Source organism: Hemicordylus capensis, chromosome 10 (genome assembly GCF_027244095.1).
Source record: "Hemicordylus capensis ecotype Gifberg chromosome 10, rHemCap1.1.pri, whole genome shotgun sequence".
In the NCBI taxonomy this organism is placed as follows: domain Eukaryota; kingdom Metazoa; phylum Chordata; class Lepidosauria; order Squamata; family Cordylidae; genus Hemicordylus; species Hemicordylus capensis.
The window spans coordinates 925,327-952,469 of record NC_069666.1 but is presented as its reverse complement, the minus strand read 5'-3'; the positions used below and the strand labels follow the sequence as shown (position 1 = coordinate 952,469).

Genomic DNA, 27,143 nt, shown 5'->3' with positions numbered 1-27,143 from the left:
AGCATGGAAGGATGGATGGATGGATGGATGGATGGATGGATGGATGGATGATGAGCCCAACCAAGGGCAACGTTGACTCAGGAATGGCCACCAGCTCTCTGGAAGGAAGGAAGGAAGGAAGGAAGGAAGGAAGGAAGGAAGGAAGGGAAAGACAGACTCATGGAGGACGGGCCAGCTAATGGCTACGAGAGGGCAATGGAACCTCCATGTTCAATAGCAAAGGGCCTCTGACTAACAGGCCCTGGGCACAAACAAAAGCCATGGCCGCTGCCTTGATAACACCTCCATAGGCTTCCCAGGGATGCCGGTCTGGTCAGTACTGGAGACAAAATACTGCCCACCATGACACGCCCATTCCAACACAAAGACCATCCGGGATGGGCCTCGACTACCCGCCATGGCCCATCTGGCTGGCAAGACTTTTTGGCCCTCGGCAGCCGACTCCACGCCCCCAGCTTTGGGTCTCCAGATGTCGCTGGACTACAGGCTCCGCCATCTCCCGCCACAAGGGCCTTTGGCATTGCCCAGGGTCTCCCCAATCACTCCGGAAAAGGAATCCGACCCAGAAACGGCCCCGACTGCCTAGTGGCAGGCCAAAACTGCGCTCCGCTCAGGGGCGCCTTGTTCCGATGGGCTTTGCTCTCTTCTGCCCCCACTCCCCGGGGGGACAAAGACCACACAGCTGAGCTACATTCGATGCCGGATGCCGAAATAAACAGTTTGCCTCAAGACAGACGTTTTAACAGGAAGAAGAGACAGATCCAGACAGCTGCCCCGAGGCCAGCGGTTCGTTGTGAGCCCCCAAGAGCCCTGGGGGGACACGACGGCAGCGGCGTCAGCAGCCCACACGACGCTCACTGGATGTGTTGGTGCATCCGTCAGCAGGACGCCATGTTCTGTCAGGCAGAGTCCGGGGGGACTCTGGCTGGTGTTACCTTGATCTCTGCACACAGAAGCAGCCTTGTCAACTAGAACGCGGCGAGGAGATGAAACGCAAGAACCCTGAAGACATCCCCTCTGCTGGAAAGAGGCCTGGTGCGTGCTGTCGACTTTCCTTTGTGACGATGAGCCCGCTTAAGAAGCTTGCTGGGGAAGGGCATTGGCGGGGAAGGGGGGGCGTTTTCACCACGAGGGCCTAAGGGCAGCCCCGCCCCGCCCAAGGCCCCATCTAGTCCAGCATCCTGCTTCACATGGCGGCCCGCCAGGTGCCTCAGGGGAGCCTGCAAGCAGCAGGTGAGTCACCCCGGGTCTATTTGGACCAGCAGGTGCTGGGGAGCTGGCATTGCCTGGCACCGAAAGGAGGCCGGACAGCACCCCTGCCCACTCATCAGCAACACTCAAATACTTCCAGCCCCCCAAACACAACTGGGGTTTTCAGCAAAGGCTTGTGCAAGCCTTGAATTCGAGAAGGCAGATCTCTGCCCCAAAGGGCTTACAATCTAGAAAACAGATGACAAGAAGACCAGAGAGGAAGGGGAGGGAAATGCAATTATTCATCAGTTACCAGGAATGTCAGCTTAGTTTCAGCCAGGAATAGCAACGGAGGTACTCTGCTTTACTAGGCAATGTTTTGAAAGTTTCTCTTAGCCCCCTGGAATAACATCAATGAACAAGTTCATTCCAGACTCCCGTGAGAGGCGGTTGTGTCTCCTGACAGGCAACATGCCTCATGACCAGGAGAGCTGGTCTGGTGGCAGCAAGCATGGATGGTCCCCTTTGCTAAGCAAGGTCTGCCCTGGTTTGTATTTGAATGGGAGACTAGAAGTATGAGCGCTGTAAGATATTCCTCTTAGAGGAAGGGGCCGCTGTGGGAAGAGCCCCTGCCTGCTTGCATGCCGGAGGTTCCAAGGTCCCTCCCTGGCAGCATCTCCAAGACAGGGCTGAGGGAGGCTCCTGCCTGCAGCCTTGGAGAAGCCGCTGCCTCCAGGATTAAAATATCCTTGCTTCTGCCCATGGTGCAAACAAGCTCCTCGCCTGCCTCGTCTTGACCAGAACTGATACGAAGCCTGGCCCTTCTCTCTCCCCTGTAATAACCTTCAACTAACCTTTAAGCAGGAATGAATAATTTAAATCTTATTTTCATATCAATGGCAGAGTCAAGCCAAGCAATTATCTTTTATCCGTAGATTCTGTCGTAAGAGCAAAGGCATAATAAAGTTTTCCCAAGTGGGCAGAACAAGAGAGTTGTGGGATGGGGGGAGAGGAGGGGGAGATGGTATCTGAAGGCATTAGTGCAACCATGAATTATTCAGTCATGATCAGGAGAGCTGTCAGGTTTTTCGAAAAAGAAAAAGAAAGAAAAGCAGCCGCCGCGGCGTTCGGTGTTTTGGAGCAGAGCAGCCGCCCGACGGACGCACCGGTCCTTCATTTGCTGGTTTCCCGGGAAGAGGCGAAAGATAAACATGACAAATTGGCAGATTGGGTGTTCAATTAGGGGGGCGCGCAGGTGCCCTTTGCTGCGACTCTGGCACAGACAGCTCTATTAGAGATGAGGTGGGCCACCGTGGCCTGACAGGAAACCTTTCATTTGCACAGTGGTGATGGAGAGGCCCTCACCGCAAAGAGGCTACCAGGGATGGGGAGAGGAGGCGGAGAGAGGCAAGGCAGACGGGGAACAGGAGGAGGAACCGGAGGCTGAAAATTCCCCACAGTGCCCATTAAAATTCTGCCAAGAAAGATCTTTTCCCAGAATCCCGCTGGATTATCTATGATCATTTTTATTAATTCATAAAACGATACATCCGTGATTGAGGCGGGTGATTACAGGAGCAGACAAACACCCAAGGCTGGTGAAAAATTGCATCTCTCGTAGCAAGAGTCAAAACAGAGAGATGTTGCATGAAATATTCATCCTTCCTAGCCTTGAGCAGAGGGGCAGAGAGAAGCCTTGCCAGATCAAAGGCACACTCTTGCAAGCAGGAGAGATTTGGAGGAGGAGATGGAGGCAGGCTGAAGAGAAGGGCCTGCTCACCTGATCCAACGCGCAGGAGCTGGGCAGCAATAATAAAGAGGAGCAGGTTGCTGGAGGAACAGCTCTCTTGCACTGTTCTATCCAGCTCTCTTGTGGAGCCCTGCTTGGAGCTGACCATGGTCCTGACCTCTTTCCCCCTGGAGCTGCCTGAGGTCTGTATCCTCTCAGATCCCTGCTCTGGTGTCCCTCAGATCCCAGTTCAGGTTGGAAGAGGCCAGGATGCGAGAGACAGAAAAAGCTCCAAAAGAGCTCAACATCCTTGCCTCTGAATACCAGTTGCAGGAGAGGCATGCCGCCCTCAGCTCCTCCTGCCTCTGGGCTTCCCAGCGGCATCTGGTGGGCCACTGTGTGAAACAGGAGGCTGGGCTAGATGGGCCTCCTTGGGGGGCCTGATCCAGCAGGGCTGTTCTTACGGAAGGCAGGGAAGAGGGTTGAAGCCCCTCAGGGTGCAGACTCTGCTCTCTGGGAAACCTGTTTTGTAACCTGTGGCTGAAAGGCTGGAGGATCCTGCCGCCCCAGTTCCATCAATGCCCAACTTGCATATCTGTAAATCAACCAAAGATGACCAAGACATCATGAGTCTCTCACCCTGCCAAGAAGTGGGGAACGAGCAAAACAGTACGCTGCTACTCTGCACCAGTTGATCTGTGTGTGACAAATAGCAGGATCTATCTCAGGCTCGGAGACACTGAGTTCGCACGTGATTCTTGGACCTGTCTCAGTTTACGTTCTGCTTCAGTGCACTATGGAAATGCCACTGTAGCAGCAGGGAGAGATTTATTGGCAGTGCCAGCAATCAGGTGAATCTCCTGCAAGAAATACTGGCACTGCCTACGCCTCCCTCCTCCTCACCGCCTCCTTTCAACAGGAAATGCAAACCAGATGAAAGGTTGCCACATCCTTCCAACTTCCTGGGTCTTCAGAACCACCCAATCAGTTTTCAGAAGCAAAGAAGCCACCATGAAAGAAAACTAAATTTGCCCGAGTCAACTTCTGCAGAAACAGCGATGGCAACAACTCCCACTCAACGCCTGCCTTTGTGTTCCCTTTCCACTTACACCAGTGATTAAAAAGATTAAGCAAATAATGAAACAAATGAAGATTAATCAAACAAGGAAAGTAATCAAATCTTTATGGTGGAATCAAACGGGTGATTCCCAAGGAAAATAAGAACAAATTGTGAAAGACTAATAGTGCATGTGTTGCATTTCCCGAAACAGCACTGGTGAGGCTTCCTACTTGGCACAATCAAAGTATCTGCTTAGACCAATCAAAAGTATCTCCCACAAATCTCCCCCTGAGTGTTCCGTGGCTCCCGTCCGTAGCCAAATCCTCTTGCCCTAGTATGTGTCCCAGCAGCTCACACTGTTCAAGGGCAGTTGCTTCCATCACTTACAACTGGGGCCAATTTAGCAGAAAGAGACAAGACCTGCACAACAGACAAGACCTGCTCCCCAAACACCTGCCCGCCCCAGCCCCCCTCCCACCATCATAAAGCTCAACTGGCCGAAGGTGACAGCGCAGTAGGACTTCAGCTTTCTGGGAGACCTCAGGGTTCCTGGCCTTCCAGAAGTGGTTGCTGCATGATGCAGAGAGCGGGCTTGATGGCCATGGCCTCTCCGCAAGGAACTCTGGGAATGGTAGTTTTGTGAGGGAGGGCAGGGACCTGAAACCACCCAAGTCCCCACCCTCCAAATTAGAGCTCTCCAGGGTGCTTTCCAGATTAGACCCTGCAACGGGGTCAGGACCTACCTCGGAAGTGTGCTTCCACACTTCCAGTGTTGTGACACCGCAGTCCCTACCTTGACAGCAGGGTGCCGTTCACATTGCCAATGCCTTGTTTCGAATCTAATCGCTGCGATAAACTGCTATGATGATGTCGCATATCCGACGTAAAGCAGTTGTTGGTTTTTGGGGGTTGTTAGTTTCCGTGAGACTTTTCTCCCTGCTGTTTATGTTTTGAATGCGATTTGCCTGAACGGAAGCATTTTGCTGCTGTTGAGAGGCTAAGCTGGAAAGCACCCAGGTTTTTGAAGGGAAGCCAGGACAGTTAAAGAGCTATAAAACTGACCTAAGGGTCAAACTCAACATGATGAGAAATGCATCTTAGAAATGCATCTTCACATTTCTGTCTTTAAAAAAAAATAAAAATAGCAGGCCTGGGGGACCCCAACCCAGATCAAGAGCATGGACATGCGTGTATCGAGCGAACAAGTCGCCACTGACAGTCCTATCCTCCCTGGATGTGTCTCATCCCTTTGAAAAACCACCTCGACTGGTGGGCATTGCCACATCTGGTGGCAGGGGTGAAGGGGCGGGGTGGGCGCCGCCAGCCAGGGCAGCGGGCCAAGAGCAGGCCATGCGCAGCAGACACACCGCAAGGCAGAAGAGCTTCCTCCGCCCCTGCATTCGAACCAAATGAAATCTATTCCCGCTGCGCCTTCAGCTCTCGTGAGCCGACGGTTTGCCCATTAGTATCCAGCAGGCTTCAGCAAGCAAATGCCAAGTCCAATATGGAGACGCATTTATTGCAGAGAGAGAGAAAGAAAACACCTCCTGGACATGAGGAGGGAGGCAGTTCCATGCTCTCCAGAAAGACAAGATCGCAGTTGCTTTCCCTAATCCTGGTGGACGGCCCTCGAAGGTCAGGAAGGGGATAGGAGAGGTCCACACTGGAGAGCAGGATAGGGACAGAGGAAGCTGCCTTCTACTGAGTCAGACCCTTGGTCCATCTAGCTCAGTCCTGTCTTCACTGACCGGCAGCAGCTCTCCAAGATTTCAGACTCTCCCAACCCTACCTGGAGATGCTGCTGCCAGGGAGTGAACCTGGGCCCTTCTGCATGCAAAGCGGCTGCTACGGTCCATCTCCTATGGCAGGCCTGCTCAACTTTGGCCCCCCACCTCTTCCTGGACTACAACTCCCATAATCCCCAGCCATAGTGGCCAATAGCTAAGGATGATGGGAGTTGTAGCCCAACATCTGCAGGATGGCCGAAGATGAGCACCCTTCGCTATGGGGAATATCTTGCAGTGCTCACACATATGGTCTCCCATTCAAATAAAAACTAATGCAGACCCTGCTTAGCAAAGGGGAGCAATTCATGTTCGCTACCACAAGACCAGCTCTCCACCTCCTCCTCTTGCAATGTTACTTCCAATAGTTCCAACAATACTTCCAACAACTGGCAGTCAGTAAGAGTTGCTGACCAGCTGCAAATAACTTGTGTGGTTGTTGTGGTGACAGCCAACAACTTGGATGGCTTTAAGAAGGGTTTGGAGAACTTCATGGAGGAGAGGTCTATCAAAGGCTACTAGTCGGAGGGCTGCAGGCCACCTCCAGCCTCAAAGGCAGGATGCCTCTGAGTCCCAGTTGCAGAGGAGTAACGGCAGGAGGGAGGGCCTGCCCTCAACTCCTGCCTGTGGCTTCCAGCGGCATCTGGTGGGCCACTGTGTGAAACAGGAGGCTGGACTAGATGGGCCTTCTTGGGCCTGATCCAGCAGGGCTGTTCTTATGTTTCTAACTCCGATCTACCGGTAGCCACCTAATGGAGCAGTGGGGAAATGGCTTGACTAGCGAGCCTGAGGCTGCCAGTTCGAATCCCCACTGGGGCACACTTTTCTTTACTGGTAGCTCTGGCTCCTGACCTGCTGCAGGGCCCTCCTGGGGCATCAGAGAAATGCTTTTCAAAAGCAGCCTCTGCCCCTGGAGATCCGAGTGCTCCCGATTCCGCGCTCCAAGCCTGCCCGCCTTTCCTCCCACTGTCAACTCTGCCCCGGGTGAAGCCATTCAACAGCCCACCTGACGCATTTGGTAGAGGCAACCATGGGGTGAGAGTCAGTTGTACCCACAGCACCTGCAGCAGTGGGGGGGGGGGGAATGAGGTTCCTAGTAGCAGCAAGGAAAAGCACTGGGGGAAAGAAAGAAGCAGAAGAAACGGGGGCGCTCCAGTCCCAGCGTTTCCACCTCGCAACAAGTTCCCCGTGCGAGGGCTTCCTTGCCAGGAAAGAGGCCAGAAGCGTCCAAGGAAGACAAGACCCCTGCTCAGACAGAGAGGCTCTTCTCATGCGCAGCCTGGGCCAGGCAGCAGGTGAGGACCGCCAGGAGCGGGCAGCGCCCCCTCGCCCAGCTTCTAAACCCGGCTCTTAGCGAGGACCAAGGGCTCCCTTCAGCCCGGCTCCTGGCTTGTGTGTTGGCTCAGGCTATGTTCAGCCCACGTGGACACAGAGAGGGGTGCCTGGAGTACTCCTCTCCTGGGGGAATCCTCCAGGGCACCCACCGTGCACTGCGGGATATCTGGAGGCTGGGATGTGTCGTCCTGGAGCTCCACACTGCGTGGTGCAGTGCAGATCGTCTGGTAGCGCGGTCCACACTCCCCGCAACATCCGATCGCTCGTCTAGATGCTCAACAGCAGCAAAATGCCTCCATTCAGGCACGTCGCATTGATGAAACAGCAGCGGGAGCTGTCTGGTGGAAACGAACCACCCAAAGAAACAGCAACTTCCTTACGCCGGATGTACATCGCAGCAATTAAATTCGAGACAAGGCGCTGGCAATGTGAACGGCCCCCTGCTGTCCGCGGAGGGACTGCGGTGTCACGATGCAGGAAGTGTGGAAGCCCCCTTCCGAGATCCGCCGTGACCCCGTTGCAGGGTCTAATCTGGAACGCGCCGAAGCCAAGGATTGACCCTGGGGCCTTCTGCCTGCAAAGGCTCTCCCAATGAGCTACCATATAACACAGCCTTGCTCTGAAGGATCGTACCAAAGGGCGGCTATTCATTGCTTACAGCTGTTGGCTCTCCAAGCCCACCAATTCTCAGCGGAACGCAGGTCAATACGAAGCGTCCTAGGAAGACACCTCCCGCCCGCTCTCGAGGGATCCTGGAGATGGCCGTGTGGACGAGCCGCAAAGGCACCCTTGCACGGAGTGGCGGTTCTTTCCCCCGCTCGGCTACGGGAGACGGCTCCACTGCCCCCTGCCGGCTCCCTGCCACAAGGAAGCCTCGACATCCTGCACTAATTAATAAATAAAGCCACATCAATGCCCTCAATTACCAACGGAAGAGACTTGCTAACCCAGAAGCAATGCAGCAATGATGACTTATTAATAAAGCAGCGGGGTACATCTAATTACAGCCCCCTCGGATCCTGCCTGCAATAAAAGCGCCGTGGCCTTCCCAAGCCGAGGGACCCTCCTGACCCTGGCGTGGAGCCCGGCCCCTCTGCCAGCCCCCCCTTCCCAGCCTACCTAGTGAGCCCCCCCCCGCTCACGCACCGCTCGCAATGGGGGTCAGAGGGCAGCCGTGTCCTAGACGGCTTGAAGCGAGCTTTGGAACTCTCATTAGCCTGTTAAGCAGACATTTATCTGACAAGATAAAAGAACCCTGGTCACCAAGGCTATCATTAAAGATTAATAGGAAGCATAAAAAGGGGGGGGAGGAAAACCCCACCACGGCTGCAAGCAGCATTAATGTTTCAGGCCTGTGATAACCTGGCAGGACGGTTAATCAGAGAGCCAGCAAGAGATCCCAGGCCTGCTTGGGCTGCGGCAGTCTTTCCATTCCCCTTTCCGGAGCGAGCTTTTGGGGGGCTTCTCGTGCCAAGCCGTCACGGCTTCCGAGGATTGCAAGCCCATTGGTCCTGCAGTGCTGGAATAGCGAGAAGGCAGACCAATTAAAAGCTGTCTGGGGGGCTGTGATGGGAGCAGCAGAGGCCCCCACGAAGAAGCCAGGGACGACGTGGGCTGCGCGGCTGTTTATCAGAGTAGCTCCCCCGTCAGCGCCGGCCTATTAATAAATTGTACAGATCAATGCACATATTAATTTTAATGGAGGGCTACAAGGATCACCAGGAGCCCGGAGAGAGATTCACCTCATTTCGGATTCCATTTAAGTTTTTACATGAAAGATTCGGCAGCAACACCTACCCAGAGAGAAATCAGATTCCCTTTGCTTCTCTTTAGAAAGAGGAGTTTTCAAATATTCTTTTTAATCCCCTCTCCTCTCCTCCCCCTCCGCCCCCGTCCCTACAAACAGCCAATTCGTGTTTGATCACAAGTCAGGGGCCTTTTCAGGAGTTTCTCCAGAACTCCACTCTTTTCTGGCAGGCACCACTAAAATTGGTCTGCCCCAGAGAAAAGGAAAGCCAAAAGGCTGGGAAAGGAACTCCCTGTATTATTATTATTTTATTTTTACATGTATATCCCGCTCTTCCTCCAAGGAGCCCAGAGCGGTGTACTCCATACTTGAGTTTCTCTTTCACAACAACCCTGTGAAGTAGGTGAGGCTGAGAGAGAAGTGACAGGCCCAGAGTCACCCAGCAAGTCTCATGGCTGAATGGGGATTTGAACCCGGGTCTCCCCGGTCCTAACTGGCAAGAGATGGAGTAGGGTCACCCTGCAGATCTCTGGGAGATCCGTGTGGGTCAGCCAGGAGGACTCCTTCCTGACTTGTTCAACCACAACAGCAACGACGAACTCCCTGAAATCCGGGGTCATGGCTAGGTACTCCCATGATCCGGGACCTGGGCCCACAGCCCCTCCTTGGACCATTAATCGCAACCAGACCCACCCCGAGGAGAATGGCGGATGTCTCGGAGATCTGGATGCCGCACCTGCGAAGGCAGGAGAGCAGCGGAGAGCCAGGAGAGCAGGCCGGGGGCGGCCCTTCCTTTCCAGAAGAGGCCATGGGGGGAGGGGGCGGATGAGATTTGGGGCTCGCCGGGGGTCCTGCCCCACGGCCCACCCCCAACGGCGCCCCTGCTGGAATCCACTCAGTGCACGTACTGGCCTGAAGGGAGCGGAGGCCAAGTCCCAGATGGGGGGAGCCTCAGCGGTGTCCCCAAATGCAAAATGCGGCGGCTTCAGGCACAGGAGTGCGGGTCAAGCTGGTCGCTCCTTGGAAGCGCAGGCACAAGGGCCTCTGTCTGGCTCTCCGGGGCTCTTGGCTCCAGCACTCCTCACCAGCAAGGCAGGAGGGCAAATCGGAGAGCCTTGGGCCGGGTCTCTGCACACTTCTGCGGGCTGGTTGTAGGGTTTCGGGCTCGAATTCCTGACCTGCAGCACCTCAGAGGCAGACTTTGCAGCCGAACATGCAGGCCGTTTCGTCGGGGATGGTGGGGTCCAGCCCTGAGCCTCATCTTGCCCCTGGATCTGCTTGGGGCACTTTGGGGTTCTAGTCAGAAACAGAGCAGCACTGCCTTCCTCGCTAGACAGAGGAACATCGGGAGATGCCTTTTACAGAGTCAGACCCTTGGTCTGTCCAGCTCGGGACTGTCGACACTGACTGGCAGCCTCTCCTCCAAGGTTCCAGGCAGGAGCTTCTCCCCGCCCTACCTGGAGATGCTGCTGCCGCCAGGGGCTGAATCCGAGACCTTCCTTCTCCACGCCAAGCAGATGCTCTACCTCTGAGCGACTCCTCCTCCCCTCAGGGGAATGTCCCCCCCCGCCCACAGCAGACGGTTCTCACATGTCCTCCTCCAGCCAAGGTGAACCCTGCTGAACTCATGCTTGCAAGACCGGCTCTCCAGCAGGACGTTTTTCACACCCTTCACACCCAGCTTTTAGTGCACATCTCCTCCAGAATGGAGGCTGTGCACTCACATGTTGGCCAAATTTACCCCCAAACTCCCTGCGAGCTCTCGGGGAGCACTGCGCACACAATTTGGGTTTTTTAAATGGTGCATTAAGAGTGTAGTCCGATTTATATCCAGAGTAAAACAATCCAACTTCGAACTCGCAGTAAAGCCTTGCCGAAAACCCATGGTAAAGCTCCTGGATGATACGCAATGCAAATCACTTTTGTTTGCTGAAGTACAGGGGGGGGGGAACTCTTCGCTCATTTGATGATGCTGAGTCTCTCTTGATCCTGTTTGGTCAAAACTATCAGGCTGTTGGGGTAGGAAGGTCTGGATGCCTCAGCCAGAGGTGTGTTGTTGGGTGAATCAAGGCCAGGGCGCTTTCCAGATAAGACCCTGCAACGAGGTCACGTTGGATCTCGGAAGTGTGCTTCCACACTGCCTGTGTCCTGACACCGCAGCCCCTATGTAAACAGCAGGGGGCCGTTCATATTTCCAGTGTCTTGTCTCAAATTTAATCGCTGAGATATAGAGCTAGACGTCGTACATCCGGCGTAAGGAAGCTGCTGTTTCTTTGGGTGGTTCGTTTCCACCAGACGGCTCCCCCTGCTGTTGATGTTTGCACTGCCACTTGCCTGAACGGAGGCATTTTGCTGCTGCTGAGCAGCTATTCTGGAAAGCGCCCAGGTGTGTGAACCGGGGGCGGTGGCAAAGGCCTCTCTTCCACACTCCTCAGATGCTGCCAGGACCTTGCAAGATCTCCCCCTGCCTAAAGGGAAGGGACAGGGCCTTGCTGTGGTCCACAGCACTGATCAGGATTCCTATGGCATCCAGAGGCCACCCAGCCCAAGGAGGCTGCAATACGAAGGCAGCACCGACCCCCTCGGGACCGCCCCCATCCTCAGCTTCTCCAGGTTTGAACTGGTGACGTGGCAGTAGCCATCTGGCCACCTTCATCAGCTCTACTCGGGAGAAGGAGACCAACAGCAGAGCACGCTCTGGTGCTGCTGAGATCAAGCAAGAGGCAGACACTAGAGGTGTCTGGCACCCCCATAAATCCAGTCCCTCAGTCACTGCCCAACAGTTGGACCAACTCAACCATCACAAAGTGGGGAGCAAGCTTGCAAGCATCACAGAACTCCTCTGGGTGAGATAATGAAGTCGCAAAGCCTGCAGCTGGGCACAGTCCTGGAGCGCAGGAGCAGCCAGGCAACCGTCATCAGATCGGCCTCTGCTGAGGAGGCAAGAAGGGTTTCAGGTGACTCAAGGGGCTGCTGTGCCAGTGCCAGAGACGCAACTAGGGCCGATCCCCCCTTTTTTCAGAAAATACATACATGTGATTCTTTCTCCAGCCCTAAGCAGGATCTGTGGCTCCCCTATGAGACTGGGAGCAAAAGGGAAAAGACTGAAGTCTCTAGATGGGCTGGCGATAAAGACAAAGAGTCAACAGAAGCTAACCGGGCTGGTCTCTGCGGATGGTGGGAAGGAAGGTCTCCTCCCCTCAAAGGTCAGCAATCCTCCCTCCTCCCTGCATGCCCCAGTACAGCACTGGGACGTCTATTAGTTCTTCCGAGAACTGCCAAGTGATCAGCGTTTGCCAAGATGCAGCCAGGATGGGGGGAAGAGGGAGATGAAAGAGAACCTCACGGAAGGTAAGCAGAGTTAGCAGGTGGGGAAGGAACAAAGAGAATAATGTAGGAGTTCCTGGCGCACGGCAGACTGCCTGCTGCTTGTTCATGAAGGCTCTCTGGCTCCTGAGAGACGCTGCCGCCGCTCTTGATGGAGAAGGGAAACCAGCCCTTTGAGGCTCCACGTTGCCTTCTCCAAAGGGAAACGGGCAAAGACGCTGCGCACCAGTTCAGCTCTGTGGGTTTTTCGGAGCGTTGGACGCTGTCAGAGACGCCAAGCCCGAGAGAACGGGAGGATGGGGCAGGCACGGCTGGGGGGACGGGGCGGGGAGCAGAGAAGGGGGCAGCCCAGGGAGGCATCTTTGGCCAGGAGGCGGTTTTGTGGGGTGGGCTCTGGCCACGGCTGCTTCTTCCTGCAGCTCTATCTTTTCTCTGGAGCTTGGCGAGGGGCATTATTTTATTTTATACAATTATATCCCACTCTTCCTCCGAGGAGCTCAGAGCACATGCTTATTTTTATCCTCACAACAACCCTGTGAGGTAGGTTAGGCTGAGAGAGAAATGACGGGCTCGGAGTCACCCAGTGAGTTCCATGGCTGAATGGGGATTCGAACCCGGGTCTTCCCGGTCCTAGCCCAACACTCTAACCACTACGCTATGCTGGCACAGGCCAAAGTGCAGGCCCAACGCAGGGAGGGGGTCACAGCCCTACCTGCTTCTTCTCTGGACTGCAAGTCTATCCCCCCCCCCGCCCCGCACTCGAATGCAAATGCTGCCTTTTTAATGAAGCTCAGAGAAAGATTTCTTGGACTGGGGTTGCTGTTTAAACGAAAGGACCCATTTACAGTTCACCCAAACCACACAGGCAGCCCCTCCTGTCCATGAAAAGAAATCCAAGGGAACACATATCAGGACCAAACGAGAGGGCGGGTTAGGCAGACCCCAGAGGAGACCCTGAGAGGTGCAGCACCGATTTCAGCTGGGCTGCTGGGACTCCAGGGCTTCCACGCAGTGTATACTTCTGGATCCGTTCCCTGCAGGGAAAGGCCGCCTCCCCCCCCACCCCATTTCCACAGGGGGCTCTCATGCCCCTCCCCTTGGCATGGATCCAGGGAGGCAGCTCTTGCCGGGCCTTTCCTCTTCCACTCCGGCACTGCAGGGGTCTCTTCAGCCCCGTCCTGGGGACCAAACCCACCCACGGAATCACACAGGGCACCCCCCTCCCCACTCGCTCCTTGCCCAAGGCTTGGCCCAAGTCCTTTCCGCACAACCCGTTGGCCTGCAGAGGGCAGGGTGGCCTGCAGTGGAACCGCACCCTCCTCCTCCTCCTCCTCCGCCACACACACTCTTCCCGCAGATGGTCTGGCTGGCGTTTAAAGAGGAGGCAGCCACCGAGAAAGATGACGGGCCAGGCCACCGGTAGGGGAGAGACAAGGCCTCGCTGGGGTCCGCCGGCCCCCCAGTGGAAAAGCCCACCTGGAAAAATGAGCCCCAACGGCACTGGCTGTTGATCAGCAACTTGAGCTAAACTTAATTGCTTCCTGAAAACCAAAAAATATCAAACTGCATAAAATAAGACCGTTTCAATAATTCATAACGGAATGTACACTGGGAGGAATCGGAGCAGGAGAATTAATTTAATTTCCCAGGCTAAATCGGCCAGTGCTGCTGATTATTCAAGGATCAGAAGAGGAGAGCGGGCTTGCAGACGAGGACGAGGACGGGAGAGAGGAGCTTGGAGACACCCAAACAAAAACACACCAACGTTTAACACGGACACTCATTTCCACCCAAACGAGAAGAATCTCTGCATGATGGTCGCAGTCACACAGCCCCTCTTCCAAGAGGCACCGCACACAACCTCCCCCACCTCCCAGGGTGGGGAAGGGCCGGATCCTCCTCTACATCCACCCACCGCCATACGCCCAGACACCCAAGGCTGCCTTCGACACCCAGACCGGCTGACCTTTCCCTGCCCAGACTCCTTTTGCTCTGAGCTTTTTAAAAAGGCAGATGAGCCAGAAGAGGAAGGAAACGCAGCCCATGTGCCTCTGACGCAGCAGAGGCAGGAGAGGGCCGAGATGGCGGTTCTAGAGAGATATTATACAGCATTATGCTAATTAAATACCATATGCCAGGCCTAATTAACAGACTGCAAGGCAAATATACAGCCGTGGTGCTGCTTTGGGGGCCTTTAAGCAAGAATCACATTCCTGAGGCCAGAGCGGGATCCTTCAGAAGGGGCCGCTGGTGTTCCTGCTAGGGAACTATGGCTGCTGCAATCCTAAGCGCCAGACGGACTTGCTTCTGGAAGAATCTGCACAGGATTGGACTGCATGCTTCCAAAATGGCAGAGAGCAAGAGCGTCCCCACCACCAATTCCCGGGTGGAAGCAAAGAGAGCAATTCCGGATCCCTTTTCAGAGCTGTCCCTGGCCATTAGGGCAGAGCGAGTGTATCCAAAACCAGGAAAATAATAATATAAAAAATAGTGATTACTGATCTGCAGAAACACACCTGGAGGGTGAGTGGAGGAGGCTGATAGGAGGCAACTGGGTTTTCCCCAAGGTCACGTTGTTTGGTTTCGAAACTTCCTCCTCCCACTCCTTCCCTTAAAAAAACCAACCCAAAAAGCCACTCTCCCATGAGAGACAGAAATGGTTTGCCCTCTGAGAGACTTCTGAAGCACATGGTGAAAATTTGCCCAACTGTGCGAAATATAATTGAGAGAGGAAACGCCACCAGCATTTCTTTTTCCGTCAACAGGGGTGTTGCACCTGAACCAGTTATCTGACTCGGGCTTCTTACAAGCAGGCGCTGGCCCACAGCTCAGTAGCAGAAGAGCAGCCTGGTCCCAGATTCAGTCCCTGGCCAGCATCTCCAGGGCTCCCTGAGACCCGGGAGGCGGAGAGTTGCCACCAGCCAGAGCAGACCAGGCGGAATGAGATGGCCCAGTGGCCTGACTCCGGAGAAAGCAGCAGGCCCCAATCCAGCTGCTAGGAGGGCATTTTCGCTCCCTCTGTTGTCAACACCTGCGGCTAAGCTGCAAGGGTCACTCCACCAACTTCACAGCCTTGCCAGAACCATCTGGACCTCAGCAGCCGGCTCTCGGGAGCCGCCTCTTCCTGTGTGATAAGCCTGTCCAGGGACTCTCTGTGCTGCGTGGGGGCCTTCCTCTGTCTTGATCAAAAGCATGATGGGTGGTGGGCAGGAGAGTGAGAGAGAGAGAGGTGGCACCCAGGCCAGAGGATGCCCACCTGTCCCCATCACGGTTAACTGGGCAAAAAGGCACCGTTTTAACATGGTGATTCTCTTTATTTAGTAACTGACCCTCTCCACCCTCAGCACAGTACCTCCAGTGACTGCTGCTGGGAGCCATCTTATTTATTTATTATTCCTCTCTGTAAACCGCCTTGGAAACTTTTGTTGAAAAGCGGAACATAAATATTTGTTGTTGTTGCCTGCCTTTCAGAGGGCAGTAAAGACAGCACAATTCTAGCGAGCTTTTTGGCTCCAATTTATGTCTGCAGCTTCTGATGTTTTAATTTGCTGTTGGTTTGTTATCTTATTGGGAGGGGAACTGCACACTTGCAGTCTACTTTTTTACATGTCTGTGAGCCTCCTTGAGCACCTCTGGGATAGAAAAGCAGGAGCCAAGTTTATGGCAACATCCATTAGCTAGCTTGTTCTGCAAGAAGAAAAGACAACAGTCAGCGACACAATCTCCAACAGAGCTGTGAAATCCCATTCCCAGTGAGGGCAAAAGATAAAAAGGATCCAGGGCTTTCCTTGCCACTACTGGGCATTCTTAATAGCATGATAGTCCTTTGCAGGAAATATGAGACCAATATGACCAACGCTTTTCAACAAAAAGTTCCCAAAGCAGCTTGTTTGATTGATTGATTGATTGATTGATTGATTGATTGATTGAGTGCCATCAAGTTGGTGTCGACTCTCTAACAACCACACAGATAGATTCTCTCTAGGAGGATCTGTCTTCCACTTGGCCATTAAGGTCTCTCAGTGGTGCATTCATGGCTGTCATAATTGAGTCCATCCCCCTTGCTGCTGGTCGTCCTCTTCTTCTCTTTCCTTCAACTTTCCCCAGCATGATGGACTTTCTCAAGGGAGCTGGGTCTTTGCACAATGTGTCAGTAGGGTTGCCATATTCTGGCTTTCCACATCTGGGTGCCTAATTTGCATATTATGTAAATTGGCTTGAAAATGATTTCTGAGCAGAATAGTGACTGCACGTTTTGCTCCATAACTCCACTTATACTTTAAAAAGAAAAAAGAAAGAAATCTGAAATCCAGGCGAATCTGGGTGGGCTAAGCAATCTGGATGAGATGCTTAAAATCCAGGTGAAATCCAAAATTCCAGGTGGCATGGCAACTCTAGTCCGAAGTATGACAGTTTGAGCCTGGTCATTTGTGCCTCGAGTGAAAATTCTGGATTTCTTCTATGATCCATTTGTTGGTTTTCCTGGTTTACAGTGGTTTACAGAGATTTAAATAAATTTAAAAACCCAACCCTAACCCTGTCACCCGTCAAAGGGCTCTCAATCTAAAAAAGGAAGGTGATGCCACCAGCAACAGCTGCTGGAGGGATGCTGTGCTGGGGGGCAGAGAGGGCCAGCTGCTCTCCCCACTAATCCCGGGGAGCATCTGTCCAACTGCATGCCTCTTCAACTGGTGGCTCTGAAAGTGTCTCTAAACACGTGCAGAGTGCTTTGTTTTCTCTTCAGTGGGCAAGCATCAACAGCTAGCCCTCTCACATGGAGGTAAGGGGACAAGGTGTTCAGGGTGGAGAAGGGGAGCTCTGGAATATCCTGGCTCCCCTCCTTTCAGAAGCCACCCACAGGCATGAAGAATCCAACCGTTAACAAAAGCCGCAGCTCTTCGCTCTGGAAGAGCGGCGCTCAAATAAATGGTGAGCTTCTCTGAGCACGTGCAAAGGGCTTCCCTCTCACCTCCAAATATCCAGAAGCAAATGCCACCTGTTTGAACACGCCTCAGCCCCGACACACACACACAGCCTCCCCCTTGCCTAGTCCAACAACCTTGTATTGCAATGAGAGACCAGAGACTGGCAGAGGAGGCGTTGTCTTGGCAGCAGTTCAGAGCAGAGGAAGAGGCTTTTACGAGAGGCAGATGAACTTCTCCAAAGCTGCAATTTACGTTGACAGTTGCATCGTCTCCAACTTCCATGCAGGCCTTGGCAAACTTCCCAGAATACAGAAAGCTGACAGCACCCACCCAACCCGTTGCGAGAAGAAGGGTACAAAGACGAGGGGGAAACCACACTGGAATCCATCCTCGCATTTTGTGCCGTGGGCTGGGCCTCTGCACTGTGTTTCTCTTTTTGGAGAAGAGAGGAGGTGAAACCGACCCAGCTATTTAGGCAGCATGTTGTGCCTGCAGAGACAGCAGGAGGGGAGGCAAGCGGGCCACAGAGCAGAAGCTCCAGGGCTTGGCAGGAGACGGACACCGAGGCCGTCTCCAGGCCAGGTTGTCGTGGCCAGGCCGGAAAACAGCAAGGAGGTCCAGCCAGCAGCTGCCAAAAGGCCACCGTGTGCTCTTTTCCCTAGGATCGCAGACCGGTGAAGCACAAAAAGGCAGGTCTAGCCACGCTACACCTCCGCCTCCCCAATCAACCCTCATTCCACAAATTCCAGGGGGAAAGAGCAGGTTGTGGGCCGTGGCCCAACTGTTCAAAGAGCATACTACACCGGGCAATCGAAGCTAGCAGCCCAAGCCACGTGCCAAAAGAAGAACATGGAACGTAGGAAGCTGCCGTACACCGAGTCAGACCCTTGGTCCATCTAGCTCAGTATTGTCAACACAGACTGGCAGCGGCTTCTCCAAGGTTGCAGGTACGGGTCTCTCTCAGCCCTATCTTGGAGATGCTGCCAGGGAGGGAACTTGGAACCTTCTTCATGCAAGCAGGCAGGTGCTCTTCCCAAAGTGGCCCCCTCCCCTAAAGGGAAAATCTTACAGGGCTCACACCTGTCGTCTCCCATTCAAATGCAAACCAGGGAGGACCCTGCTTAGCAAAGGGGACAAGTCAGGCTTGCTCCCACAAGACCAGCTCTCCTCACACAGGCCAGCTCTCCTTTCCTGCTTTATCCCCCCAAGTGCCCCACCAGCTTGTGCCTTAAATATATTTGTTGGTTGACAACCCAAATACAGTTTGAACTGAACTGCCTTAAATATTGGAGCTGGAAGCCCTCCGAAGAGCGAGCGAGCGAGCGTCTCGTGGGCGCAAGAGGGAAAAGCCTGAGTCCTGCGCAAAGAGCCGCTAATGAGCATCCCCAGGTCTCTGCTCACTCTGGCAGAATTGCCGAGGTTTTCAAATGAGGAGGAAGCTGGCAGGAAGCTGCTGCCACCCTGGGGAGGCTGCTTGAGCCAAGGGCATTGCGGGAGCTTTCACAAGTCAAGCAGAGCTTGCTCATTCCAACTGAAGTTGACACCAGGGCTGTCTCCTTTGGCTTGGAAGGATCGTCTTGAAACCGTAACTTAAGGGGTGTTGCACAAAGCCACCAGCAGGGGGAGCAGACTTTTCCAGCTTGCGCAAACCTCCTACAAGGGGGAAATACAGTTTCGTTTTGTTTTGACCACGTCGTAGCACTGTAACGAAAAGAAAAACCCAGAAAGCAAGCATCGGGAATGTGAACGGCACCTTGCTGACAGCACAGGGACTGCGATGTCGAAACACAGGCAGTACAGAAGCACACTTGGAGGACACGTAGTGACACTGTGGTAGCGTGTCATCCGAAAGCGTCCAGAAGGGGCCCGCAGGAGCAAGGAGAGGGGGCCTGGCTGGCCTGGGTTTAGGGCTGCTTTCTTAGGCGGCCACTTGGATGAACAGCATCTCTTGGGTTCCTAATGGTCTGCTCTGGGATTCACTCCAGCAGCAACGCACGCCCTCAGAACCGGGCCCTGAGGACCAAACCCCTTTCGGTTCCTGGGAGCTCAGCCTCTTGGTGGCTCCCTGTCACTTGTGGGGCTCTCTGGGGAGACCTCCAGGGTGCATCTCAGCACAGGAACTCCCCGAGAGCGAGCGCGCGCCAGCAGAAGCAGCCTCTTGTTCTGTGCACCCAAGAGCCCCCGCTGGCCCAGGCGGCCACTTCTCTGTGGGTGCGCTGCTCTCAGGCCTCAGCCTCCGGAGCTCACACAGTAGGGCAGGAAGGCAGCTCTTTGCCCGAAAGCCCCTTCTCAGCCTTTCCCTGCCATGGGTCTCTCACCAGCCAACAGGGAAACGCCGCATGGAGCGCTGTGTGGCATCCTGGCGAGGAGAACAAACCCCTGCTGCTTAAAATCCTGGAGGGAAGAAAACTCCCTGGCAGCAAACCTAGCAGAATGGAGGCATCCGAGAAGGCAAAGGGCTGCGCTGAAGGAAGGGGCAGGGGGTGTGGAATCCAAGCCAGGGGAAGGAACGGACGGAAGTCAGTGAAACACGCACCAGCACTACACAAATGCTGGCCTGTCAGGGCAGCCTAGCAAGTTGGGCCAAGGAGTGAGGCGGAGCTCTCTGGCCAGGAGGACTTGGGGTGGGCTGCTGCCGGCCTGGGCCCAGCAGCCTCCCGGTTTCTGCAGCAGCGGACAACTTTTCATTCCTCCAAGCACGGCATTTCCATCCAGGCTTTCCCCTCGCATCCACGTCGAAAGGCTGCCCTCTGCTGGCCACTGCCTGGTTTCGCTTTATTCATCCAGCTGTTTGTTCTTGCCATTTCGAACCAGGGGCTGCGTTCTCAAGCTTCTCCTTGGCACCGTCTCCTCCACCTGGCTTTGTAAGAAGGAGGAAATGCCAGAGTTTCTCCTGTGGGGCACCGACCTCTCTGTCTTTCGCTAGCTCGGGGCTTTCGTCTCCATCCCCCACAGGGCTGGGTTCCAAGCCCGCTTGATCAGGTTCATCAGGCTGGACCTGGCTCCTGCCACGAGCCCTTCGTCAAGGAAGCTCGGATCATGGTCCCAGACAGCCAACATCTCTCATCGACACCAGCTGCACAACCGGCCCTTTGCCCGAAGTCATCTTTGTCTTCTTTTCTACCGATTACGGGGGGAAATGACGAGACCACCACCTGAGCTCCCCAGAGAGCTGGCCTTGTGGTAGCATGACTTGACCCCTTTGATAAGCAGGGCCTGCCCTGGTTTGCATCTGAATGGGAGACACTACTTGTGAGCGCTGTGAGATATTCCCCTACAGGAGGTAGAGTCGCTCCGGGAAGAGCAGAAGGTTCCCAGTCCCCTCCCTGGCAGCATCTCCCAGAGAGGGCTGAGAGAGAGACTCCTGCCTGCAAATTCAGAGAAGCCGCTGCCAGTCTGGGCAGACAACAGTGAGCTAGATGGACCAATGGCCTGACTCCGTATCGGGCAGCTTCCGGTGTGCCTGTGTCCTCCATCTTCCTCCTCAGAGCTTTTCCGTCAAGGTGCAGCGGCACGCAAAGCCAGGCCTGAGACCTCTTGGCAAGCGGCCACTACCACCCTCCAAGTTGTCATCAGAAAGTTGAGGATGGCAAGGATCAAACTCTGGGCAGGAGAGAGATTAAAGCCAGAAAACTGAACACGGTTTTAAAGAGATGCTAACAGGCACCACTGCAGCTGCGGAAGAGGAAGAAAAGATTCTCACGGAAGAGCCAGCATGGACACCTCCACGCACACAGCAAAGGCAAGGCAGTGCCGCATCGTGACGGGGGTTGCGACGAGACGGAAACACGCTCTGGATGCGGAAGGGGGCGCCCTTCCTTCTCCTCCAGGTGGAGCCGCCACAAGGAAACTGGGGGGGGGGGGGAGAGTGACAGGAAAGCTTCCGCCGGGCCAGCAGTGGGGCTTGGGTGTGAGGGAGGAGGGAGTCGGATATCTGCCCCTCCTAACTTTGGGAGCTAAGCCAAGAGAGCTGCTCCCGCCACCCCACCGACCAGGCACAAACACAGCACCCACAAGAACCATTTGCCAACAAGAATCCACAGAGAAGTATTGAGGTGTGGCTCGGAAGATGATGGAATGTACTGAGCATCTACCAGAACTGTGCCGAGACTCTGAGCGCCCTCTCCGCCGCCTCCTCCTCCTCCTCCTCCGGCCAAGAGGTGGACCTTGCAGCGGGGATCCTGCCGCTGTCCTGAGACCTCCTGAGAGCTTCCCCAACCCAGCAGGAAATGTGCCCCACACTGACCCACCTTCCTCCTTCCCAGGAGGCAAGGCATGATAAGCAAGTCCAGGGCAGATGGCGGGGGGGGGGTGTCTGTCTGCCTTCCTCTATGGCTTGCTAGCAGGCATGAGTCACCTTCGGGGGGTTTTCCTGCCCCTTCTGTGCCCTGGAAGACGGACATTTGAGGATGCAGCTTCTTCTTGCCGCTGTGTCTGGCTTTCTGGTCTCTTCCAGCAGCTTCTATCACCAGCCGATTCTCCACCCACATGGTGGCAGGTCTCCCCTGCCCCCACCGCGATCGATTTGATTCCAGGCAAAGGCGACCCCCTGCATGTGTTCAAGAGGCAAGCAGGGGAGCGCACGCCTTCCTAGCAGCCAGGAGGCACCCCGGAAGTTGTAGACGGCCCGCAAGGCGGCTCCGGCTAGCCTACAGCAACGCGGCCTGCCGTCTGGCTTGCTGGCGGGACCCTGCCCTTGGCCCTTGGCTGCTGGGCAGCTCTCCTGCTGCCCTGGAGCGGGGGGCTGGGGCAGCCTGGCCTCCCCCTTCTCCCCCCCCCCCCGCACAGAGAGATGGCCATGTCTCCGCGGGCCCCGGTCTCCCCAGCCGCCCCGCCTCTTGGGCTGCGGCCTTCTTCTTGGAAGGAGAAGCGTCTCCTGCACGGGGCAGACATTTCCTCTCCAAACTAGCTTTTGCATTTCCCCCACACACTTGCTGGTACTTATTTATTGATCAGGCAAACCTGGGCGCAGAGCGGTTGTTCCTGAATGACTGAAGACGTCTAAGGCGGGAGGGGAGCCCAGAGTGCCTTTGCTGCCGCCACTTCGTGACGATTATGTACAAAGCGAAAGCCCTCTTGGGCCAAACCTCTTGATTCAAGCCTTGAATAAAGGTGAGCAGGGACAGCCAAGCTTTGCCCAGACATCCATCTTGCTCAAGAGACGCTTGAGCCTGCCCCAAACCTAACAAAGGCTGTGTGGGGAAAGAGGCGCGGAGAAGCGCGTCCGCCCAGCCCTGCAGAAATGCCTCACGCTTGGCATCCCATCCAGCCTGGGGTTGGTCCTGCTGCCTCCCTCCAGGAGGAGGAGGAGGAGGGCAGCTTCTCCTCGCCGCAAGAAGAAGATCGTTGGGGCGGTCATGACTCTTAGGCGGCCACAACGGAACAAGAGCCCAGTTCTCATCCCCAAAGGCTGGGAAAGGGGCCGAGCAAAACCAAAGCCCACCCTTGGAGGGAAGAGCCTGGGAGAGCAGCAGCGAGGAGGGGTCTTGGGGCGCTCCCCCTAGCCTAGACTGGGAGAGGCTCGTCTCCAGCCTGCTCCCTCTGGTGGGGCTGGGAGAGCCGAGGCCCACCCCATCCCATCGCAAGCCAATGCTCCGGCTCTGTGGGCCGGGCGAGGGCAGAGGGGCCGCCCTCTTGCCCACCAGCGCCAGGCCTGGCCAGGCCAAGCTGCAGATGCTGCCCTCCCCGCCCGCCCATGCCTGGAGAGGCAGCCGAGCACCACCAGCCGCTGGCCATGCCACTCCTTCAGCGGGCTCCAGTCTGGGGTCTCCCAGGCCAAGCCCCAAAGCCCTCGACAGGCTCCGGCTGGAAAAGGCCTGCGGTTGAGGAGGGCTGGTCTTGTAGCAGCAGGCCTGCATTGCCCGCCTGGGTTTGCATCTGGGTGGGAGCACTGGAAGATATTCCCCGGCAGGAGATGGGGCCACAGCTCCGTGGAAGAGCAGCGGCCTGCCTGCAGAAGATCCCAGGCTCCCTCCCTAGCAGCAGCATCGCCAGGAAGGGCTGGGAGAGACTCCTGCCTGAAGCCTGGGAGAGCTGCTGCTGCTGCCAGTCAGGGAAGTCAGCACCGAGCTCGATGGACCAAGGGTCTGACTCGGCAGAAGGCGGCCTAAAACAGGACCTCATGGCCGATGGCTGAGTGATCTGCAGACGGCCAGGGGGTTCTAATTCCCCCCAGTTTATAGCAGCAACAGAAACAGCTCCAGAGCGGAAGCCAAGGAGGCCCGGCGGCGTTCTCCGTGTTCTTGGGCTCTTCCTCCCCCACCAACACACAGACCCAGACGGAAAAGCTGTGCACTCACTCGCGCCCTCCTCCTCTCAGTGAAGCATGAAACACTCTCGGCAGTAACACAGGAGATAAAACTTTATTGGTATGTAGTGTGGGAGAGAGAGAATAAAAATACACAAAACATCTCCCAGAGTAAGGACAGTGACAATACCCAAAGTGTCAGTATTAGTATATCAAAAGCCTCCGTTACGGTGTCCAGTTATAAAAATGTGCTGCTCAGAGCAAGGAGGAGGGTGCTTGGCAGAGCAGCCCCGAGAAGAGGAGCTGCCGCGTCAGGGAAAGGCAACGGGCGGCTGGCAGAGCAGGGGGACCCCAGCCCCGGGGCTTGGAAGTGGGGCTCGGTCAGCGATGCTGGCTTCAGCCCTTCAGGGGAGACCAGCAGCTCCACCCAGCAGCGGCTTGTCCTAACAAGCCGGGGGAGGGGGGCTCCTCTGCCTCCCAGCCTGCCCAAGAGCTGTGCAGCTCTACCGGATGAATGGCCAGCCTGCAGTCAACATGGCTCTCCAGCGGGGCAGGAGAGAGAGGAGCCACCTGAGCTGCTGCCGGGAAGCAGGGGCAGCTGCACCCCCTCCGCCTGAAAGAGGAATCTCCCACTCCCGAGACCCAATGCCAGGCTTTGGTGCACGCGTGCAATTCCACCGATGTGGCTGAAGTCAAGAGCCGCACCAAATGGCTGCATCTGGAAGCTGAAGAGGTTTGTGCTTGTGAAGACCTGGTGGCAGGGAGTTCTCGGCCAGCTCAAGAGGTGCTCAGTATCTGGTGGCACAATCCCTCCCCCCGGCTCACCGGCAGGCACAGAGGGCGGTGGGAAGGGATGGCTGCACATGGATCCAGCACGCCCCTCTGCAGGCCCATCAGGGCCACCCGCTTCTGGAAATGCACGGGTGCACACACTGCCAGCCATGTACTCCCAGGGTCACGCCCAGCACGCGGCAATGGGCAAACTGCCATTCTCCAGACCGCCCCCTTCTCAGACTTCCGCCCCCCGCAGGATTCAGCGTTTCTGCCTTTGGAGTTATTGCACGTTTACATTTTTTAAAGAAGAAGAAAAACTACCAAGCCTCGCAGTGTTTATCATCCGACAAGCACAGGAAGCCAAATTAACTCTCTCCCCCTAGAACTATTGGTCTCCCTGCATAAATAAAAGCCATCGTCGTGGACTATAGTACATCATTTACAAGAGATTGGATGTAAAACTGAGAAAACACCTTCAGAAGCCGCTGCTAAATCCCATGGCAGGCCGAGCTCAAGCAAAGGCCTCCCCAGTGAGCTCTGAACTAACCAGGCCCCATTTGGGGCACACAACGGAGGGGCCCTGAAGGGCAACAGCCGCCGCCGCCTGTCCAGGCCCTTCAACAGGAACGGGCTTTGCATAGGGGCGAGTCCCCAGGTGGGCTCATGCAAAAGGCCTTCGGGTGGGACGGCGCCCTAAGAGGAGCACCAGCTGTGAGGAGCTGCCACTCACAGAGGTGTGGGGGATGCTAGCCAGCTAGCAAGGGGGTGTGTGGGCGGGGGGGAGGTGGCAGGAGAGAGATTTGCCCACCCTTCCAGGAGCGGCTGCCTTCTGGAGGCACTGGAGGCTGAAGCCACAGACGTCTCTCCAAACCCAGCCGTGGAAGGAGGAGAGCTTCTGCCCTCCCACCCACCCCCTCAAAAACAAGGCTGAGCCTAGCACACAACAGCCCAAACACATCAGAACAGGAGCCCCCTCCCCGCCTACCCACCCCCGGCCTCTCAAGAGCCCCCTGCTGGAGGCACCAGGCACTGTTCAGCAAATATTTTCTGTAAGGCTTTGCTGCTTTTTTACCCTGTTCCAACTGCTGTTTTTCTATTTCAGCAAAAGCTTTCCCCCGCCTCCATTAAAAAAACAAGGAGGAGGAGGAACTCTCTCTAACACAAACTTTTGGGTTGCTGCATTCGGAGATAAGGCCATTGCTTTCCCATCCGTCACGATCCCCGGGCCTGCTGTTTTTGAGACTACAAGTAACCAAAGAACGGTGGAAAAAAATATCTTTCATAAAAAACCCACACACAGCACAGTTTGTGTTCAATGGATTTCTCGCTCAGGTAAGCAGCAGTAAAAAGGCACGACTCCTTCAGATTGCTTCGAAAGGTGCAACTCAACCCCAGCAGCAGCCTTGGGAAGGTCTCTGCCCGACACGGCTATGGAAATACAATCAGCTTGCCGCTGCCACACCAAACACAACACAGCCTCAAAGAATCCACTCTGAAACCTCAAAAGAATCCACTCAGGAGCTGGGTGTTTTGGCCACAGTGACTTTGGTTCACACTTTGAATGTTGTGAGGAGATGGAAGTGGGTTTGTTGGGGGTGGGGGGAGAAGTTGGGGGCACCTTTTGTTTCAGTTATAACGTTGTCAATCCGACGTTCAGAACTTTGCTTTTGTCATCATTTTGACCACCAGTCAATAAAAACCACAGACTATTACCTTTCAGACGGGTGAATCGTCAGTGTAGGAAGAAGGCAAATTATGAGTAGCCCTTTTGCTGTGCTAAATATCTATGTGTGCATAAAGGCAGGCTGGGGATTTTTGCCCCCACACTCTGGACAGACGTGGGGCGGGAGGAGCATTTCCACCACTGCAGCCACAAAACTGGAGATGTGAGAAACCCTGAAAGGTTAGTACATACTGCTGCAGACTCGGGAATCCGCAAGGGCGTCCACCTGCCTAGCAAACCAGGCCCTGGCGCATGCGGATGATCTGGAGTAAGGCAGCCTGGACGTCTTCATCCATGTGACCCTGCAGAATACAGAGGCAGCCGTCAGGAAGGGCAGGGCCTGAAGCAGGACTTCTCAGCCGGGGGACCCCAGACTACAACTCCCATCACCCCCAGCCCCAACGGTCAAAGGTCGAGAAACCCTGACCTAAAGCACGTGCTGATCGGCTAACACAGTTTAGGCTGACGAGTCAGGCACGAGTCCCGTATAAAACCCAAGCTGGCACGTTTCCTCCTTGCTTGGAGCACGGCATCGTTTGATTCAAGCAGCCACCAACGGAGAACGGAAACCACCACCCACACAACACTGTTCCCCACACAAGAGTCGCTGCCAGGGAAAAAGCCACGCAGGCTGGCTGGCTGGCCGTGGGAGCCCCCTTCCCTCTCCAGGGGGCCTGCAGGAAGCAAGGTGGGCTGCAAATGCAGAAGAGAAACAGGCCAACTCGAGGAGGGAGGGGCGGCTCAGGAGCAGAGCCTCCTCCACCTGGCCTGCAGAAGGGCCCGGCCTCCACCTCTGGCGGCAGCAGCCTCTCCAGGCCGGGCTGCAAGAGGCCCCGGAGAGCTGCTGCAGGTCAGCACAGACAATCCAGAGCTAGAAGGCCCCGGAGTCTGTCCCACACGCTCCACGCGAGGCTGCCAGCCCCGTTTTCGGCCCCGAAGCCAGGACACGTACCTGAACCGCACTGAGGAGGTGTGTCCGATAGATGGAGATGACCTCCTGGTGCTGCCTCTCAGCATCCTAGGACCAAAGGAGCACTCGGGTCAGGGGCCACAGCGACACTTTCAGAGCAGAGTCCATTCCGCTTCTGCTAGTCATGGGGAGGCACAAGGTGCTCTCTCACACACACACACACACACACACACACACACACACACACACACACACACACACACACACACACACACCAGCCATGGGAAGCCCCTGCTCTTCTGGAGATTTCACCCCAGCCACCGTCAAGCACATCTTGACCATCATAAAGGGGCTACAAACGTCTTTTCTTAAAAATGGGAGCAGGTTTTCG

The 27,143-nt window shown here is 55.4% G+C and overlaps 1 protein-coding gene across 14 annotated transcripts in view; it reads right to left on the bottom strand.

The window, feature by feature from the left end:
* Positions 1-27,143, bottom strand: part of UACA (uveal autoantigen with coiled-coil domains and ankyrin repeats) — a 93,550-nt gene that overhangs the window by 26,469 nt on the left and 39,938 nt on the right. For 12 of the 14 annotated variants that reach the window (XM_053271701.1, XM_053271695.1, XM_053271698.1 and 9 more), the window contains exons 18-19: positions 26,795-26,860; positions 23,442-26,144 (exon numbers count right to left, since the gene is read on the bottom strand). In XM_053271701.1, the coding sequence (XP_053127676.1) occupies positions 26,073-26,144; positions 26,795-26,860 (138 nt within the window). In that variant the 3' untranslated portion in view covers positions 23,442-26,072. Of the gene's footprint in view, positions 1-23,441; positions 26,145-26,794; positions 26,861-27,143 lie in introns of those variants that run through there. The other 2 variants (XR_008311360.1, XM_053271696.1) reach the window with 1 other exon arrangement.